This window comes from Petromyzon marinus, chromosome 33, assembly GCF_048934315.1.
Source record: "Petromyzon marinus isolate PM22_M1 ecotype Great Lakes invasive population chromosome 33, UKy_Petmar_22M1.pri1.0, whole genome shotgun sequence".
In the NCBI taxonomy this organism is placed as follows: Eukaryota; Metazoa; Chordata; class Hyperoartia; order Petromyzontiformes; family Petromyzontidae; genus Petromyzon; species Petromyzon marinus.
In genome coordinates this window covers 14,058,594-14,079,180 of record NC_133699.1, presented here as the reverse complement: position 1 = coordinate 14,079,180, position 20,587 = coordinate 14,058,594, and the positions used below count along the sequence as shown (strand labels likewise).

Genomic DNA, 20,587 nt, shown 5'->3' with positions numbered 1-20,587 from the left:
ACCTACAAGGCATTCCTCAGGAGAAGAGGACGACGACAGAAATCTCGTCCCGCCGACAGCCCCGGGGATGGCAGCCCCGGAGAGCCCTGCCGACATTGCGCCGGCGGCGGAGCAGCGCTGCACGGTCCGGCCGGTGGACCCGTCGCCACCAGAGGATCGTTGGGCGACGAGCGCCCCCCTCGCTGAGCTGCTGGGCCCCACAGCGGAGTTGGTCGCCAAGCTTGATGTAGGGGAGCCCTCGACGGAGGAGCTTGGGCCGGGACTACGTGGCGACGGCGCTGTCGCTGCTGCGGTCCGGCCGCGCGAAACTCCCGCCACACCGCCGGATCGCGCGGCAGCCATTTTGGTGGTAACGCGCAGCATGGAGGCCCCCATTTCCCCACTCGTGCCGGCTGCGCAGCAGGATGTCGTTGCGCTGCATCCCCGACTCCCATTTGTGCGCGAATTTACGGTGGCTGGCGAGCTGCACCTTGGCGGGGTGAATGGAGGAAGACGTTTTAACGGCGCTCCCCACGTCTCTCGATGACGACACGTTGGCGGCGTTTTGCGCCATTCCACCTGCACGGCACTCCATGATGGCGTTGGCCTTCAAGAAGATGGCCACCATTTACGACCCGCCGTCCAGTATTCGGAACAGGTTCGTGGAACGACGTTAGGGGGAAACCGAGATGCCCCTCGCCTTCAGAAGCACCCTTTTGTCGCTGGCTCAGGCAGCGTTCCCGAAACTGACGGCGGCAGGCATCGACTCTCTGGTGATGGACAGGCTGTTGGGGCTGGCGAAGGAGCTGAATGTCGCCCTACCTGCTTCCGAGGACGACGATCCAACGTCCCTTGTGATTGCACGGTGTATCCAGTCTCGCCTCGGGTTGAAGAAACGCTCGGGCCTCGTGGCCTGTGCTGCACCAGCGGAATGGGCTTGAGACTTCCAAGGAAGATGAGTCCTCCCCAGTTTGTGCTGCTGTGTCCAGTGCCGGAGGTCGGAGGCATGCTGTCGAATGCCAAGGGAGGCGCGATCGGCCTCCACGTTACCCTCCCAGGCCGGGCTCCACTCGCGATGTCTGCTTCAATTGCGGGCAGCCGGGACACGTCGCTGTGGCATGCCGGGCGCCGCACCGGGGACGTTTTGGGCCGCCGTCCATGTCTTCTCGTCCACCATCTACTTCCAAGGGTCCCCAGGCGAGTCGCGGTGCACCACACATTCGGCCCTCGTTCCCACCTCACCCATCTTTCGATCGTGTTGATCCGAGGAAGGTTGTTACTCCTTCTTGTCGGGTTGCACCGCGCGATGGCTCAGCGGCGTCAGGTGAGAGTTGGCCTTTCAGGAAAGACCAGTGGTTGCAGTTAGCCCGTCGAGTCGTGGCCGTGGCCGCCGGGTCATCTACGGTTATCGGTACTATTCAGGGCGTCGAAGTGCGGATCCTGGTTCACCCCGGCGCCTCCGCCACCATGATTTCTGAAGTGATTTTTTAATATTTTGCCGGCCCATTGCTGCTTGTTGTGCCTCGTTTCCATTCCCTATTTCGCGGCTAACAGGGGCTCGCTGGGAATTTTGGGACAGATAGTGGTGGAGGTATCCATCGGGGGCATTACGTTGCAAGGACCCATCTTGGTCTCTGAATCCCTGGCGGTGCCGTGTTTGTTAGGGACAGATTTCCTCGGGAGGATGCCCCTTAAAATCCTCATGGACCGCAGGTGTTTAGAGTTGCCTTCGGGACGGCGGGTTGTATTCTTATCATCGCCCAATGATTCGGACAATGTCTGCGCGTACAGGTGCTCGTGACTGATACGGTCACGGTTCCCCCAGGGGGGCAAGTGCTCGTCCCCCTCTGGTTGCACAAGCCACTTGCTCGCGATGCTACCGAGGGGGTACCGTGTTGACTCCCGCTAATTGAGCAGCCCGGGTGATGGCGCTCATGGGGGCGCAGACACTGGTGTCGCGGGATCACCAGCCCTTTATTCAATGTTGAATGACAGCCCTGATGCGTCAACTTATTCAGGCGGGTACGGTGCTCGCTCACGCGTCGGCCGCGGTCGTTCAGGGGGACTGCGTTGCAGCCGTTGATAGGTCACGTGACAGCGTGCGCACGCGGGCCTGTGATACTAAGTGGGCTGACGCTCTTTGTGATGAAAATCGGGACCTGTCTGGCAGTCAGAGGTTCACATTGCGGGCTTTGCTGGTGGAATTCAGGGATGTTTTCAGCCAGGGGAAATTTGATCTGGGTCACACCACCCTTTTGAGCCACCACATTAATACCGGTGACTCTCCCCCTATCTGACAAAACCCCTACCGGCTGAGCCCGGCTGAAAAGGAATACATACGGGTCACTGTTGACGAAATGTTGGTGGCCAATGTAATATCCCCGTCCACGAGTCCGTGGGGTGCCCCGATAGTGCTTGTGAAGAAGCACGACGGGAGTCTGCGCTTCTCCGTCGACTTCCGCAAACTCAATAAATTATCGGTGGCGGACGCGTATCCCCTGCCCCGTATGGATGACTCGTTGGACGTATTAGCGGGGGCCAGATTTTTCTCTACGCTTGATCTGCTTTCGGGATTCTGACAGCTGCCTCTTGACGATTGATCCAGGCCTAAGATGGCTTTTCGGACGCTGCAAGGCCTGTTCTAGTTCAACGGAGTCCCGATGGGCTTACACTCGGCCCCGGCTACTTTCCAAAGATTAATGGAGTTGGTCTTGGCAGGATTCCAGTGGGACTCCTGCCTGATATATTTGGATGATGTCATTGTGTTCGGTCGCACGTTTGAGGAACATCTTGGCCGGCTGCGCACTATTTTTCTCAAAATGAGACAGGTTACTTTAAAATTCAACCACAAAAGTGCCACTTGTTATTTAGCGAATCGGGTATCGTGACTGATCCCGATAAGATTGCATGCGTGCACATGTGGCCCACCGCCAAGTCGGTGGGTGAAGTGCACAGTTTTATCAGCTTCGCTTCGTATTACTGTCGCTTTGTGCCCGGGTTCGCCACCATTGCCAAGCCTCTCCACACTCTCACGGCAAAGGGGCAGAAGTTTCGCTGGGGTGACGGCTTGGTGCACGCCCCTCCCCTCCGATACCCAGATTTTTCATTGCCCTTCATCCTGGACACCGATGCCAGTGGAAGAGTGCTGGCGTACGGGAGCAAGGTGCTCTCACCCACCATTGTATTTGTAATGCAGCAGTACCGGCCCTATCTATATGGTAGAACTTTTGAGGTGCGATCCGACCATGCTGGCTTCCAATACGCTTTGTATGTTGACCAACCGTCGGGACAGTTGTCGCGCTGGTTGGAAATTCTTCAGGATTATTCTTTCCGGGTTTCGCATCGCCGACGCGTTGTCGCGGCTTCACCCGGGCGGCCTGCCTGTTGGGTTCCCTCCGCTGTAGATCTCCGGATGCGCAGTCATCCTCTTCCATTGTTGCGGCAGCATCGGCACCCTCCCCTGATGCCCCCGTCCCTTGTGATGCTGCCTTGGGGTTGTCCCACTCCGAGTGGGGGCGCCTCCAGAGTGAGGACGCTTCCCTCCTAAGATTGCGCCGCCGTGTTGGTGTGCTTGGGGATAGCGCGAGCCGGTGAAGGGTTGCTCCAGTGGTCATCAAAGGGGGCTTGCTGATGTGTTTAGACGGCGGGCTGCAGCGTTACAACATCGTGGTGCCTACATGCCTCAGAGGCAGGCTTGTCATCGCCGTTCATGAGCGGCTGATAAATTTGGGAATGCACAAAAACGCTTGCCGCCTTTAAACTCGATTATTTTTGGCCCGGCATGGCGATGGACGTCGCAAATATTATCAAGGGTTGTGCGCAGTGTGCACACCGGAAGCCGCCGCCTGTTAAATGCTGCCCACCCTTGCAGTCAATTAAGGTGTCCCGCATTAATGAATTTGTGGCTCTTGATATATTTGGTCCCTTCCCCACTATGGCCCGGGGAAACAAATACTTACTTGTGGGTGTTGAATATTTCTCGCGATGACCTGTTGCTTGGCCGCTTCCGAATCAGACAGCCGGCAGTATTGCCGAGGCGTTTCTGCACGGGTACGTGCTGGACAAGGGGGCCCCGGAGCACCTCCTTACTGACCAAGGGAGAAATTTTTCCGCCAGACTGATGAAGGATGTGTGCAACCTTCTAGGCACCGTGAAGGTGTGCACCTTGCCCTACCATCCTCAAACAGATGGGATGGTGGAGAGGCTTAATAGGTTTCGATGTTGAGTCAGCAGGTCGATGAGTCACAAAAAGATCGGGATCTATGCATCCCTGGGGTGCTTGCGGCCTACAGAATGGCCCCCCATGTTTCCACTGGTTACTCGCCTTTCTTCCTAATGTACGGCCAGGAACCTAACCCCTCCATTGACATTCAACTTAAGGTGAGCCCTACGAAGGCCAAGGTGGCCATCTCTGACCCTATGCGGTTCACCCTTCAACGCGTCTCAGAGGCGCGCGAGGCCTCCAGGGCACATTCGGGCAAGTATTGGGCCCCTGGGGACAAGGCTTGGCTGCACCGTCCTCAGGTGCCTGTCAGCATGTCCCCCAAACTGTATAAACCCTGGCGAGGCCCGGTCAAGGTGGTAGAAGCCGACCGGCCTCAGTGTGTCAAGATTCGTTTCGGTCGTCGGACTTGGTTTATACATCCGTCACGACTTAACCAGTTTGTACCACTCCGGCGCATTCATTCATCCCCAATCCCCGAGGGCCGAATGTCTGGTGTGCCAGGTGAGCTGGGGGACGCACCGGTTGAGGTGCTCCCTCAGGGTTGCTCTGTGGTGCCGCCCGCAGGATCGGAGCTCGTGATCCCCTCGACGCCGTCAGGGGCTGCTCGTCCGGACGCCCCACTCGAGGTGGAGCAGCTATCGACCGGCAGACCTCCATCTGCACCGCGGCCCCCGATGGGGGAGCCGCGACCGCCCACCTGTGACGACGCTACCCCTGCACCCTCTGGGGTGCTTCAGCCCGCCTCACCTGGGGTCCGGCCACACGGACTCGCTCACGAACTGCACGGTTCAAATGCAGTTTGTTCCGTGGGTCTTTATTGTTACGATCGCGCATGGCTTTTCTTCACCCACAGATTTTATGTTGTGGTTTATAGACTTGCGAGGGCGTTGATGCTTGTTCGACTCTTGTTGGTGCGTTCGTGGTTCGTTCTGTATTTGTACATGTTCTCGCTTTATTTATTGTCGGCGGTTATTGACGTTACTCGTTGGGGGCGCACTAAATTTTTGTATGCATTGTTACAGCCGGGACTGCTGTATTTTTACATGGGGGGTGGGGGGGGTGGGTAATGTAGTGACTTAGAGCGTTACTACCGCGTGAGCCTACACACACACACACACACGTGTGACGTCACTACGCAGGGGAGTGTCACGACTACGCGGATCCACACACACACATGACGTCATCACATCTGGTTGAGGGAATGACGTCACGGCCGGTTCGGGGTGTCTGGAGGCCGTGGGTCAGTACCACGGGGGTTGTGTGAGGCCGTGGGTGAACCCGGCTGGACACGTGACTGGATCAAGGTGGGGGCCGGGGAACCCGGGGGCACCTTGGGGGCCACGTGGACAGGAGAAGAGCATTCTCGAGAGTTCTCGAAGGTGGGCTTGGCCGGAGTGTGGCCCGGACACGCCGAGGCTCACATAAGTGGCCTTCGCATCGGGTTCGAGGCTGCTCGTGTCTGGGATGAAGATGTCTAGTGAAGACGCCTCATGAAGAAGAGTCAAGCCTCAAGTCAGCGTGGCCAACCAGTAGCCCTCCTGGTTTGGCCATGCTAGTCGTATCAGAGTCAGTGTTAGCGAGTGTTAGCGAGTGATGGTGTGTGTTAGTGAGGATAGGTCGGTGGTCACCACCCTATGTTAAGAGTTACCGTTATGTTAATAATAATGTTGCCTCCCAAGTTCCAGTGTGCGCCTGAAGTGAACCGATTACGGTAGTATTTATTTCATTGTGTTCCTCTCAACCCATCAATTTCTCCTTGTTAGAGGCTGATGACAAAACAATATTTGCAGTAGCAGAATCTATTCTTCAGGGTCAATGTCAATGGACCACCTGGATTAAATATTTACTTGGATTGCTTCATTTAGACCAAAAGTTATAAACATTGTTGGCACTTATTTCATGCTTTGTCTTTGTTAATTTTGTTTTTGTAAGTCATTTATTTCATGTTGTGCATGAGTTAATTTGTCACCACAACAGGGTACTGACATTCCCTGTGCACGTTTGAAATAGTCCCTGCAATTTTCTAGCACGGTATCCATGCCACAGCCTGTGCCACCCCAGGGGAGCACGACCCACAGGTTTGAGAACCACAGATATGGATAAACATTTCATATATCTACTTTTGTCTACACGAAGGAACATTTATCAAGACGTCTGATAGAGCACCGTCTCCTGGAGGCTTCTCTGCCAGCAGTCGCGTAAGCTAGAAACTGCAGGGCTGCGCCTTTACCTTTACTTTTTACATTCAGGAGCAATTTGATGAACACTTTTAGAGATACAGTATATTTCAAATATGGGAAGCCGTTTTGTTTTTCATTGTTTGCAATCCGTGTGTACAATAAATATGATTTAGACCTGAGGTAAACAAGACATAAACTGACGTTTGTGTCACCGTGCATGTGTGTCCCCTTGCAGGGACGACCTTTCCCAGCTGTCCTACACCACCATGTGCATCAAGGAATCGCTGCGCCTGCAGGCCGTGGTGCCCGCGATCTCCAGGAAGACGAGCAAACCAATCACCTTGTGCGATGGGCGCGTCATCCCCGCAGGTCCTAGCTCCTCACCTCCTCAGCTCTGGTCTAACTGCTATGAGCTGAAATCTCTAGCCTCCCACAGATCCTAACGCTTTACCTACCCTTCGTTCAACCCCATGTTTGTTGTCACTTTGCGCCGACTCTGTCCACGGATGTTGCAACATTTTTACAAGGCTCATTGTGAGTGGGCAGGCGGTGGAGCGAGTGACACGGAGAGAGGGATGCGAGCAATGGACAAGGTCTGCAACGAGGAGTTGTGGTTTGGAGTCCCAGTTAATAAAACCTTTGTAGGTTAGAATCACTGTAAAAACTACATTACCATACTGTAGTTTATGTATCTTTATTCTTCTGTTAAATGGCTGGTCCTTGACTCATGCTGTCCAATCCTGAAGTTCATCGTGTCACGTACCATCCCTTAAAGTGGCATCGCAGCATCTTTGTTTCTTTGCCTCTTTCACTCCATCTGGACTTCCGGAACAAGGTCTGGAGTCGCCGACCCCTGGCCCATGTGGTTCTATGCTCAGTTGCACCATGATAGGGAGCTGTGTGACTACACATTTTGGGAAACTCTATGTTGATGTATCTTTGCCTCCCACCCCCTGTGTTATACAAACGTACAGGGACCCGAGTTTTCATCAACATCTACTGCTTGCACAGAAACCCAGAGTTCTGGAAGGACCCAGAGGTTTGTCTCCAACCTCCGAGTGTGCACGCTGCTTCATTGAACTATCACAGTGTCGCATGTGTGAACTGCACTCACATTTTCTCTGCATTTGACCTATACATGCAGATTCAATATATTCGTAGCCCCTACATGAAGATTGTTTTGTCCGTGTTCACATTTCTTCCAGGTTGAAACAAATATCGGCAGAGCATTAATAATAAACGTTTTTGGGTTAGATCGCGTTATTTATAAATGTGTTGTAACCCTCCACCACCCGACACGGCCAATCAGCAAGAAAGTGTCACGTTGACAAGACAAATAGTTCACTACTTTAGCCCACTGGTGTGTTGAAGAGTGAAACCACAACATTTACCATTTTTTAGTATGACGTTTCGCTGGTAATTACGATTTTTGAAATTTTATTCAGTTTCACAGCGAAGAAAACAAAACAAAACAAAGATCGAGGAGCCGCCCCCTCCCGCGCGCCGCGAATGCCCCACCCGGCCACCGACCCATCCGCGAGACCGGAATCAGCCACGCGCGACCTCGCCCCCGGGTGCCAGTAAAAGCCCCCCCCCCTCATCCCAGGCCTCCCTAACCCACCCTGGGCAGTGGCCAATTCCACTTTTCCCGTGCGGCTTCGTGTCCCAGCCTCACCCGATCCACCTCCACCACCCTCTCCAACAACCTTGCCACGTAGCATGTTTCCAAAGGGGACATCTGGGACCCCTCCAGTTCCTTCTTGCGCGCCTTCCGTAAGGCCTCCTTTGTTGCGCCTATTATGGCCCACGCCCGGTCCCTGTCCTCCCCTCCCACTCCCCGCAATTCCCCCCACATGCCCCACGTTGTCACCTTCGACGGGGCAAACCGGGCCAACAGCGTTTCGCTCCACCTCCACACCTCCTGGGCAAAGGGGCATGCCACCATCACATGTATAGCGCTCTCGTCCCCGTTGCAGCCCCTCAGGCATTTGGGGGTGCGTGCCATTTGGCGGGCGTACATGAAGCCCCTCGTCTTCAGTTTGTCCCAGACCGCCAGCCAGGATAGGTCCCTCTGTTCTTTTGTGAGTGCCGTCGACGACACGTTCCTCCAAATTTGCCGGTGTACCGCCTTCCTCGCACCTGGCACCTCCTCACAGGTCTCCCCTTTCTCCGCCTCGGCCCGCACCTCTCTGGGGCTCCACCGGCCCCCCCACCAGTTCAGGCCGTGCTGCCCCACGTAGTTCCCCACCACGTCACTCAACCAGCCCCCCGGCCAGTCCAAGGGTGTGCTCCTCTCGGCTTGGGTCATCCCGAGGCCCCGCAGGTGCCACGTCAGGCGATATCTCATGTAGCATGCCGCCTTGCCTCGTGGCTCTTCGGAGGAGAACAGTCTCATGGCATTACACACAAAGATCGAGATCAGGGTGTACTCCACATTTGGGGCGCCCCTCCCCCCGTTCACAACCTGCTTGCACAGTATCGCTCTCCTCACCCTCTCCATCCCTCCCCCCCAGTTATATCCGAATAGCGTTGATGTCAAGGCCTTGACCTCCCTCCTACCAGGTGGGAATACTTGCGCCAGGTAGTTTAGCGTTGGCAGTATCTCCACCTTCACCACGATGATCCTCCCAGCCATCGTGAGCCGCCTCCCTGCCCACTTACCCAAACGTCCCTTCGCCTTCCTTATCCTTTTTCTCCCAGTTATGCTCTGCCGACCTATCCCTACAGAAGGTCACCCCTAGCACCGTGATCTCTTCCGTCTGTAGTCTCAACTCCGGTGGCCGACCCTCGAACAACCTTGAGTCCCCAAAGGCCATCAGCTCGCTCTTCCTCGTGTTGATCTTCAAGCCGGAGGCCGCACAGAACCGCCCCGTCTCCTCCATAGCTCTCCACACTGACACAACGTCCCTGCACAGCACGGCCACGTCGTCCATATACAATGTCACTTTCCCTTGTTCCTTGTTGCCCGGGATTGTCACCCCCCTAATCCGTTATCCCTTATTGTCTGCACAAGAGGTTCCACGCTCATGATGAACAAGACCGGAGACATCGGGCACCCCTGCCGCACCCTGGACTCTACTTGAATCACCACCGAGCATTCCCAATTTATCAAAAGCCTAGCCCTGAGCCCCCCGTAGAGCCGTGCCACCTACTCCACCAGGGGCCCACTCATTCCCATTCCCTTCATCACCGCCAGCATATACTCATGCGAAAGACGGTCAAAGGCTTTGTCCAAGTCCAAACCCAGAATCCCCAGCAGACACCCCCTCTCTATTTCCTCTTCTATAGCCTCCCTCAGCGCCACCAGGGAGTCCGCGATCCTCCTCCCCGGGACCGCGCACGTCTGATCCGGCTCTACCACCTCACCCACCACCCTCCCTAATCGCGCTGCAACTATCCTTGCTAAAATCTTATAGTCTGTGTTTAGGAGTATAATTGGGCGCCAGCTTCCCAAGTCCTTGCGATCCCCCTTCCCTTTATAAATCAGTGTAACTAAACCCTCCCGCATATCGTCTGGCACATGGCCCTCCTCTAAAGTCTCCCTACAGATTTGCAACATGTCCTCATTCAGGTGCTCCCACAACTTGACGTAGAACTCCGCTGGGATACCATCCGGGCCCGGGGTTCTATTCCTATTCAGCCCCTTTACCGCCCCCTCCACTTCTCCCTGCCGAATCTTCTCCCCCAGCGACTCCAGGCTCCCAATCCTCCTCCCCAGTGCCGCCAACAACTCCTCCCGCTTCCCCCCATCTGTCCCTTTTCTCCCATACAGCTCCCTATAGTAGTCCTCCGCTATGCTCATCATCCCTGCCATCGTCGTCTGCCTGCCCCTGGTAGGGCTTACCAATTCCATAACTACGTTATCCCCCTCCCTACCTGCTTTGAAGAAGAACCTCGTGCACTTCTCCCCCTCCTCCGTTGCCCTAACCCTCGCCCTGTACACTAGCTGTCTAGCCCTCCTTTCCAACACTGAGGCTATCCTCCCTTTCAATTCCTCTATCCTTTCCCCCATTGGGAAACCTAGCTCAAGCAATCTGTACATCCTCTCCAACCTGGCATTCCACTGCCTTAACTCCCTGTTCACTCCACTCCTCCTACTATGGTACTGGAAAGGCGCTTTCACCCTGCTCTTCATCTGGCCCCACCATTCCACTCTCGTGGGAAAACAGTCCTGCAAGGTCCTCCAGTCTTATTTTTGCACAAAGTCTCCCACCACTTTCTGGTCCTCCAATAGACCCACGTTCATTTTCCACATCCCTTTTTCTCTCCTCGCCCCACCTGGGATCGCGAGCCCTGCCACGACCATTTTGTGGTCCGAGAAGGGGAAGGGCTCCACCCCCGCACTTTCCACTTCTACTTTGGCAGAGGCGAAGATAAAATCTATCCGCGACTGTGCTCCCCCACTTTTGTCCGACCACGTGTACCCGGGCCTTACACCATGCACCCTCCTGAAAGCGTCTATCATGCCGAGGTCCGCCATCAGTTCTCTCAGCTTTCTGGAGGAAGAGTCCAGTTTCCTCCTCCCCTTTGCCGACACCAGGTCCGTTAAATATAGCGGGCAATTGAAGTCTCCCCCACGATGACTTGTCACCTAGTAACCAGTAGGGTCAATACGCTCTCCCACAACTCTACCCTTTCCATGCATCGTACAGGGGTGTACACATTCACCAGCCGCAACTCCACGCCTCGGTAGGACACGTCCATACAAAGGAGTCGGCCCGGGATCATCTCTTGGGTTCCCTCCACTCGCATTTCCCTCCTGCCTAGGAGTGTAACTACCCCAGTGCACCGATTCCCGTTACTACCCGACCATAAGTAGTGGCCATTCCAGTCATCAAGCAGTTCTTCCGAGCCCAGGGTGTACGGTAGGTGGCACTCTTGAAGGAAGGTCACGTCCCTTCTGGTGGCCTTTAACAGTTGCATAATTGCTCCCCTCCTTCCCTTCCCCGCACTTTCTTCCTACCCCTCAACCTCCGGGGCTTCCCCCGGGTCAACCGCCCCCCTTCTGTCCTCCTCCACCCAGACACCTCCGTGTCTGGTGAGGAGCCTGAAGGATCCGTGTCATGCTGGGGGCCAGCCCCCTTTAGGGCTCTGTCCAGTTTCCTCTTCCTCCCCGTTGTTTCCTCCCACGCCCCTTCAGCTCCTTCCTCCACCCGTTGCTCCCTCTCGCCCTCCTCCTCGCCCATTGCCTCCGCCCAGTCCACCACGGGGATTCCTGGGGCATCTCACTCGTCTTCCCTCCCCTCCTCCCCCTGCTCCCCCTCCTGTCCGGTGATGTCATTGCTTCCCCCCCCGGAGGCCTCCCTCCTTCTCTCCTCCCGGGGGGTCGTGGTTCTGCCGCCTCTCCTTCCTCCTCCCCCACAAGCTCCCGGTCCGATCCCCGTCCGGTCGCCTCCTCCACCGCCTCCCCCTCCCGTCCACCCCAGTACGCCTGCACCTTGTTGGCATATGATTCCGGGCAGTTCCTATACAGGTGCCCTCTGCTACCGCAGAGGTTGCATTGGACCGGCTCTCTGCACTCCTCCACCGTGTGATCCGGCGCCTTGCACCTGTAGCAGATTCTTGCCTCGCATGCTGCCGCCAGGTGCCCCCTTCCCCCACACCTCCTACACAGTTTAGGCTGGCCCGCGTATACCACATACCCCCTGTTCCCCCCAATGTTTAAGGCGCTCGGGATATGTTTCAGAACCCCCCCCCCCCCTCCGTCTTAAGGCGCACCCTCCATTGCCATATCCCCACAGAGTCTTGCACCCTCTTGCAGTTGGATAATAGCACGCAATGCTTTCTAAACCACACCTCCACATCCTGGTCATGCAGTGCCTCATTATACAAGACAGTCACAACCTTTGTTTCTAGATCCGACAGCAGCTGCGTCCTCATGGATGCCAGAGGCTTCTCCCCCGCCTTCTCGAAGCGAGTGAGGAAGTTCTGCAGCAGGAGGCTTGAAGTAAAGCTCACATCAAAAGCCCTCCCCCCCGGCAGAGCAATCAAACAGTACAGGTCCGCCACATCCCGAGCATCACCGACCTCACGAAGGTCGCTCTATCAATCGTCACCTCCTTCACCACGTCGTCCTTCAACTCCAGCCAGATGCAGTTGTGCCTCCTGGCGTGCGTTGGTGTCAAGCCCGCCCCTGCTCCACTGCGCCACCTCTCCACTCTTTCGCTGGGCCTCCCCGCCCCCACCGGACCAGCGTCCGCTGTCATCTTCCTCCTCTGTTCCTCCCGTGGCCCCTGGCTTGATAGCATCCCTTCTGCTTCGTCCCCTGTGCTCTGTTCGGGGGCGCTCATTCCCCAGCCTCCCAGCACTTCCCCTCGTCCTCTTCGCTCTTCCCCCCCCGCCCCCTCCAGTCCATCCACCATCTGCGCACCCTTCCCTCGCTGCACCTCCCCCGTCACCTCCCCCGCCCCAGGCGGGCCCGTGCTGTCCCTCCGGTCTCTCTCGGCCCCGCGGGCATCCTCCATGGTCCTCTGCGCATGCCACGTCCCCGTCTCCTTCCCTGCCGCCTCCATTCGCTCGTTCCGGTGAAATCACCTCCCCCACAGCTCGGGTGGCGCCCTCACCCTCCGGCAGCAAGGCCACCCCCGGCCGTTCAGCCTAGGGCCAGCCATGCTAATTGGAGGTGCGGGGGAAGGACAACAAACTAAACACAATAAACTGTTCTAAAAATAATAATTTTAAATCTAGATTTAAAAGAGCGTTCCAGACGGCCGCAGAAACGCATTTGAATGCGTGTTGTGCAATGGTTATACAAAAGCCACTGCGAGGATGACTAGAGTTTGCATGATGATTTATGCTCCTTGAGATCAGCAAGATATTGTGGTTCATTTGTGGCAAGCACTTTGTGTGTAATGAGTGCGATCGTATATGTATTTGTTCAGCAACCAGAAGCCAATGCAGCACAGCGAGCACCGGACCAACATTGTTGGATTTTACAGTGCCCGTCACGACACATGCCAAATAATTTTGTACACGTAGCTTGATAATGTTTTTTTCAGACATCCTGTGGAGTAGTGAGTTGCGATAATCAAGCCTTGTCAATACGATGTGTAACGATTCAGCATAGTTGCAGCGTTCATGGGGAGTGTGATTCCTTGGGGAGGGATGTAACACACCAGGCGGGTTGGTCGTTTTGCCATTCTTTTATAGGTGATAATTTCATGCACACTCATAGGCAGAACCACACAAGTATTGTCTGACTTGTGTGGTCTATATAGAACTTAATAAAGAAAAGGAACCAGTTTTTACACGCAACGCACCCGGACGACTCCATCACCCTTATACACTTACCAGCACGTCCGTTTAAAGGGTCTCACGGTCCTGTGTCCAAGTTCTTCATAGTCGGCCTGTAGCAATATGCAAAGCTTTTCGTGCCTTCTTTGGGGTGGTGTCTCCACGGTCTAAGAGTAGGTAGAGCACCGGCGGCTTCCTTGGTGTGGTGTGTCCACCTTGTAGCAGTAATTAGAGCAAGGCTGGCTCCCTTGGTGTGGTGTATCTACACTCCCGGGTAGATGCTTCCAGCTCCTGGCTGCTGCTGCTGTTTGCTAGACCCACACCCTTCTCATGTCGCGTGCCTCCAAACCCCTTCTTTATTTCCCCTTTTATGGCAGGGAAATTTGCATAATTGGGCTTCCCCACACCCATACTCCTAAAATCGGTCACACCAGCTAGAACTGCCAGAGATAAGCCGGGGGTGTGACCCTCAGCTTTCGCCTTGTCACACTATGCTACACGCCACCATGTTGGCGATGTCACGACTAAATATTGTCTGAATGCGTCGTAGAACCCTTATATGAAATTCCACGACCTGACTATAGTTTGCACGTGGTGATCAAACGACATAATATGAGTAGAAAACTGAATCCTGGAGTCTGCGACCATCACCCCTGATCGCCTCACAATTGTTTTCACCTGAACCCGATTACCAACCAGCAGAACCTCCGAGTTTCCTGATTAAGCATCATTTCGTTTTGTGCAAACCACATGTGCACTGCTCGCATGCATTCTTGGAGGTTATCGAGGCACTCCATACCGTATCTAACTTTAACTTGAATGTCGAGTCGACATTCGTTGATCAGATATTGGATCAATGCTGTTTTGTTGACTAGGGAGCGGCATTTACAAATCCAAAGTAGAGCTCTGGTCCACGGTTTGGGTCAATACCTGACATCAGCAGCAATATGGCGATGAAGGCACTTTTTCGGGATCGTGTGGATGGAGGGTGGAAGAAGACCTGACCAGATCTGCAGCATAATCATGTGGGATGCATTGCAACAAGTGACGAACACGGTCAGGTAGGGGTCGCCATTTCCACAGCAGATCGTAGGACAGTGGGTGCTGAACTCGAGTCGTTTGACGTGGAAAGTCGACCAATCAGCACTCCCTTCTGCTGGTCAGTGCGTCTGGAGCACTGGAGAAATTTGGGTGAGACAGAATTAGTTTGTCGATCCAAGCCAAGATAAGTTATCGGCATGGTCCCCCATTCTCCAGGGAAGAGGGGAGGCATTGCTTGTTCACACCGATTGGTTCGTTCAGCCGAAGTCCCGCGAGCGTGGGGCCTGGCCGCAAGCACCCGGGCAGCAGCAGCAGAATTGGGTTTGGGCACTTCACTTGACACCTGGTGACCTGGGTTAGATTCCTGGCCGCATCAAGCAAGGAGTGCCTGAACGTGTCCTGGATCGCTCCTATGTCAACTCAGTCGTAAATGAATGCCCAGTGTTGTGTGTTATCATCAGCACTTGGGTGGGTAAAGGTAGCAGGGCATGCTGCTGGCCACAGAACTCGGCGTCAAACCTGGGAAACTTCTGTAACAAACGAAACAGACGACTCACCTGCAGCAAACATACCGGCAGATAGTCAAGGAAGTAGGCCAATGCCTCCCATTGGTGCAGAGAGGCCTCCACAGTGATTGGTCGGGAGGCGAGGTTCAAAGGGATTGGAGGTTCTAACTGGTGGGAAGCGAAGGTTGAGCGTTGAGGCGATGGTTGACAACCGTTGAGGGAAGGACGATGATTGGCCGAGAGGGGTGTGGAGTGTGAGGGAAGCTTCGAGAGAAGGGGCTCGAAAGGTATAAAAGGAGAGAGAGAGCACAAGGGGAGGGTACGAGCTTCAAGAGACAAGCAAAGTAGCCGGGCCTAGTGTTGGTGCTGTGTCAAATCAAAGGTGATGTGTCAAATAAAAGGCTCCCAAGTGCAACACGTGAACCGTATGGCAGTCTCCTGTGGTACCATAGTACCCCAGCTCTCGTATAATGTCCGTGATGTAGTTATTTTTAGTCTGTTGATGGTCGGCGATGGGGCAATCGACTCATATCGACGAACTGTACACGCTGCACTATTCAAAGTTTAAATTTTCAAAATCTATTTTTTGTGCTGTTTGGCGTTTCGACATCGTGGAGTAGAAATAAAATATTAAATTGACTCGGCCATTTTTTATTATTTGGTGCCCCGGGGTACCACCATAAGGATCATGTGTCGGCGTCCTGGCACTTAGATGGCTGGGAATGGAGCTCTGTACCAACCCGCTGTTAACTTAATAATAGGTGCTCGCTAAGAGAACTTTGCCCAGCAGGGTAAAGGAGGTGGTGATCAGTGTGCGTACGCATGCACATAAAGTCACTTGATGTGTCAATATGTAATTTTGACTCGCCTGTGCATCTGCCCGCAGGTTTATGACCCTCTGAGATTTTCTCCTGAAAACGCAGCCAATCGCCACCCCTACGCGTTCATCCCCTTCTCGGCCGGGCCCCGGTGAGCGTTAAACCCTCCTGCTCACCGTCACCGTCTCCACAGGCAAACTCGGGCCGTTACGACGCGAACTATGAAGCCCCACGATGCGATCAGCCTGCAAGGGACATGGGGGGGGGGGGGGCGAGCCATGGGGCAGTGGTTAACGCATTGCACACAAACCCAGAAAGCCAAGTTCGATTCGCGAACACGAATAAAATAATTGCCAATGGGGAGTTGTAAATCATACCTGTCCCTTTCTCCCCTTCACCAACCTACGTTGGCTAGCTTGTTGAAGCAATGTTAAATAACTTCCCCCACTCCAATGAAGCCTTCATCCGACAGTTGATTTTTTAAAAAGATGACTGCGCATTTTTACTTAAAATAAGTCACGCTAGCACAGTGGTAACACTTCTGCTGCTTCGCAACAAGTTTCCAGGGTTCAATTCCAGACTCAGGACAAAAAAATAACGACACAATGTTCCTGGCACTGGTCAAACATCCCAAGGCTGAAACATCTTACCTAGAAATTACTCAATTGGCGATTACACACAGGAAGAACATCGCCTCCTGATTCGTGCGACCACAGAGGCTCCAAGCATAACCAAGCATAAAATGATTATTATTATGAAAGCAGTGAACGTGTCTGAAGCCTGCATGGGTGATAGTGTCAGTGCCTGCCCTGGATGGGTGGGGAGCTGTGGCACAGCGGTTAGTGCGCTGCACTACGAACCCTGCAACACAAGTTCGATTCGCCCTCACGGCCAACACCGGTGACAATTAACTGAACAGGTTTTGGGGCTCCGCTAAGTCGACTCAGCCTCAAATGAGCACCTGGTGCAGTAACTATCGCTACTGGGGAGACAAAGGCAGTTGCGTGTAGCTGGTGATCCACCTGCTCGCTAACAGCAGTTTCCCTAAGTCTATTTAAGGATATAATAGGGGATATTTGTCTTGCCTAGATGAGTGCGGAGAGCCGTCAAATCAATAATTATTTTATGGCGCCTTTCTGGCTCAGAGCCATCACATTAAAACTCAATGTAAAAATATAACTTTTTGTACAATGAGATCTGTAGGGAGCGATGGCACCACACAAGAGGAATGGTGCTGCCCAACACAAACCCCTCCCCGGGCTGCACTTGCATCATTATGAAGAATATTCTCGCAGAGCGCTGCGTGCCCCGTATTCATTATTTGTCGCATTACAGCCACAGCAATGTTTTATTTTGAGAGCTGGAACCTATCCACATAATTGTACAGCACGGCTCTACTACAGACCTCTTCTACGGTTGACATTTGATGAGTGATGATGACTTGAATCGGCAATGCTAGCGATGATAAAATTGTGATTTTGTGACCACGACTCCCTTCACCCTGCGTGCCCCCACCCCCAGCAACTGCATTGGGCAGCACTTTGCCATGAACGAGCTGCGCGTGACGCTCGCCCTGATCCTCTCGCGGTTCCGCGTGCTGCCGGGCCCCGTGGAGGCGCTGCCCGTGCCGCGCCTCGTCAACCGCTCCACCACGGGCTTCCAGCTGCAGCTCGAGAGAATCTCGCCACTCGCCGAGTAGCAGCGGCGCGCTCCGTCCCCATCTCACATCACACCGAGTGCTCTCCCTGCTTCTCACTCTCACATTCACGCTCTGTGGAACTCTCTTCCCATCTCACACACTCACTGTGGAACTCTCTCCATCTTACACACTCACTGTGGAACTCTCTCCCCATCTCACACACTCACTGTGGAACTCTCACCCCATCTCACACACTCAATGTGGAACTCTCCCCATCTCATACACTCAATGTGGAACTCTCTCCCCATCTTACACACTCACTATGGAACTCTCTCCCCATCTTACACACTCACTATTGAACTCTCTCCCCATCTCACACACTCACTGTGGAACTCTCCCCATCTCACACACTCACTGTGGAACTCTCCCCATCTCACACACTCACTGTGGAACTCTCTCCCCATCTTACACACTCACTGTGGAACTCTCTCCCCATCTCACACACTCACTATTGAACTCTCTCCCCATCTCACACACTCACTGTGGAACTCTCACCCCATCTTACACATTCACTGTGGAACTCTCTCCCCATCTTACACACTCACTATTGAACTCTCTCCCCATCTCACACACTCACTGTGGAACTCTCCCCATCTCACACACTCACTGTGGAACTCTCTCCCCATCTCACACACTCACTGTGGAACTCTCTCCCCATCTTACACACTCACTGTGGAACTCTCTCCCCATCTTACACACTCACTGTGGAACTCTCTCCCCATCTCACACACTCACTGTGGAACTCTCCCCATCTTACACACTCACTATGGAACTCTCTCCCCATCTTACACACTCACTATGGAACTCTCTCCCCATTTCACACACTCACTGTGGAACTCTCTCCCCATCTCACACACTCACTGTGGAACTCTCTCCCCATCTCACACACTCACTGTGGAACTCTCCCCATCTTACACACTCACTATGGAACTCTCTCCCCATCTTACACACTCACTATGGAACTCTCTCCCCATCTCACACACTCACTATGGAACTCTCTCCCCATCTCACACACTCACTGTGGAACTCTCTCCCCATCTCACACACTCACTGTGGAACCCTCTCCCCATCTCACACACTCACTGTGCAACTCTCACCCCATCTCACACACTCACTGTGCAACTCTCACCCCATCTCACACACTCACTGTGGAACTCTCTCCCCATCTCACACACTCACTGTGGAACTCTCTCCCCATCTCACACACTTACTGTGGAACTCTCTCCCCATCTCACACACTCACTATGGAACTCTCTCCCCATCTCACACACTCACTGTGGAACTCTCTCCCCATCTCGCACACTCACTGTGGAACTCTCTCCCCATCTCGCACACTCACTGTGGAACTCTCTCCCCATCTCACACACTCACTGTGGAACTCTCTCCCCATCTCGCACACTCACTGTGGAACTCTCTCCCCATCTCACACACTCACTGTAGAACTCTTTCCCCATCTCACACACTCACTGTGGAACTCTCTCCCCATCTCACACACTCACTGTGGAACTCTCACCCCATCTCACACACTCACTATGGAACTCTCCCCATCTTACACACTCACTATGGAACTCTCTCCCCACCTCACACACTCACTGTGGAACTCTCCCCATCTCACACACTTACTGTGGAACTATCTCCCCATCTCGCACACTCACTGTGGAACTCCCTGTCGCATGAGATTGATGATGGTGACATGTCTCTTTTTCGATAGTTCACAAACGTGCCGTGCTCGTGCAACACTCTAGGTTCTCGTGACTGATGGTATTAGATAACTCGTGTTGTGCAGTATGAGATGGCGACAGCTTGGGAAAGCCTTTATCCAGTAATTAGTAATGTGTTCTGTCCTCATAGTCCTGCATAAAGAAAACCATTAAAAATAAACCATGCTCTCAAACTGTAATCGTACTTTATTATGCCAAATATCGGGTTTCATAAAACACATTTTAAAAACAAACAACAAAATACAATAAGGGTTACATTTAAAAATACCCTCGGACAAAGCACCTTGAAAGCGTGTGATAACACTCTTTTTGTTTTTTTTCGGTAAAGTCACATAGGTATAAAATAAATGAAAACAACTAAATTAAATCACGACGTTTCGGAAGCAATACAAGCATCCGTCGTCAGGTATGACCGATCCAGCAAAAATTACTGTAGCGTATGAAGAGAGCTCTTCAGAGACAATGTGTTTATATAGGGTGTTAGGTGGGGAGGAGTCAAGGGGTCGGGGGAGGGGGGAGCATGCGGGCAGGCCGTGTGACGTCGTGGGCGGTTGGGCAGGGGATTAGCATGAGTTAAGCCGATAGATAACCATCTTTTTGTGATGCCAGGGGAGGGGGAGGTTTGAGACTGAGTACAGTGCCGGTACGACGAGTAATGGTGGTGTATCAGGCTGGGAGTAAAAAAAACTGGAAATATGGATATGGCTGTAAAATTATTAGGCAGCTAAAGTTTGACTTGGTTGATGACATCCTTCCAATGATTGCTTAATTTAAAACCATCCTCTCAGTTGAAGTTGTGTCTATGTTTGTATATCTGGATGGCTTCATGGACAAATCTTTGTTGGTATCCATACGGCTTGCAGAGTACTTTGGTATCGGAGAAAACAATATCATGAGAACCCGCTGTGTTGAAACAATGATCAGCTACGGCAGAATAATTTGTTCTACCGTGTTTTAAATCTGACTTGTGCTCGCGAACGCGACTCGAAATATGTCATTTCGTTTCCCCGATATAGCAATCACCACAGGTGCAACTCAGTTTGTAGACACCAGGGTACTGTAAGTCAGGAATGACATCCTTTATGGATGGGATCAGATCACGGATTTTGTGTACTGTACTGAATCGGACCTGGATCTTGCGTTTGTTTAGAATTTTGGAAATCTTTTTGGTAATGCCTGCTATGT

The 20,587-nt window shown here is 53.5% G+C and overlaps 1 protein-coding gene across 4 annotated transcripts in view; it reads left to right on the top strand.

Moving 5' to 3' along the window:
• LOC116948508 (cytochrome P450 4B1-like) overlaps window positions 1–19,575 on the top strand; it is a 39,527-nt gene extending 19,952 nt beyond the window's left edge. For 3 of the 4 annotated variants that reach the window (XM_032965237.2, XM_076071568.1, XM_076071569.1), the window contains exons 9-12: window positions 6,620–6,753; window positions 7,359–7,423; window positions 16,051–16,133; window positions 17,504–19,575. In XM_032965237.2, the coding sequence (XP_032821128.1) occupies window positions 6,620–6,753; window positions 7,359–7,423; window positions 16,051–16,133; window positions 17,504–17,681 (460 nt within the window). In that variant the 3' untranslated portion in view covers window positions 17,682–19,575. Of the gene's footprint in view, window positions 1–4,768; window positions 5,916–6,619; window positions 6,754–7,358; window positions 7,424–16,050; window positions 16,134–17,503 lie in introns of those variants that run through there. The other variant, XR_012945905.1, reaches the window with a different exon arrangement.
• The last annotated feature ends 1,012 nt before the right edge of the window (window positions 19,576–20,587 follow it).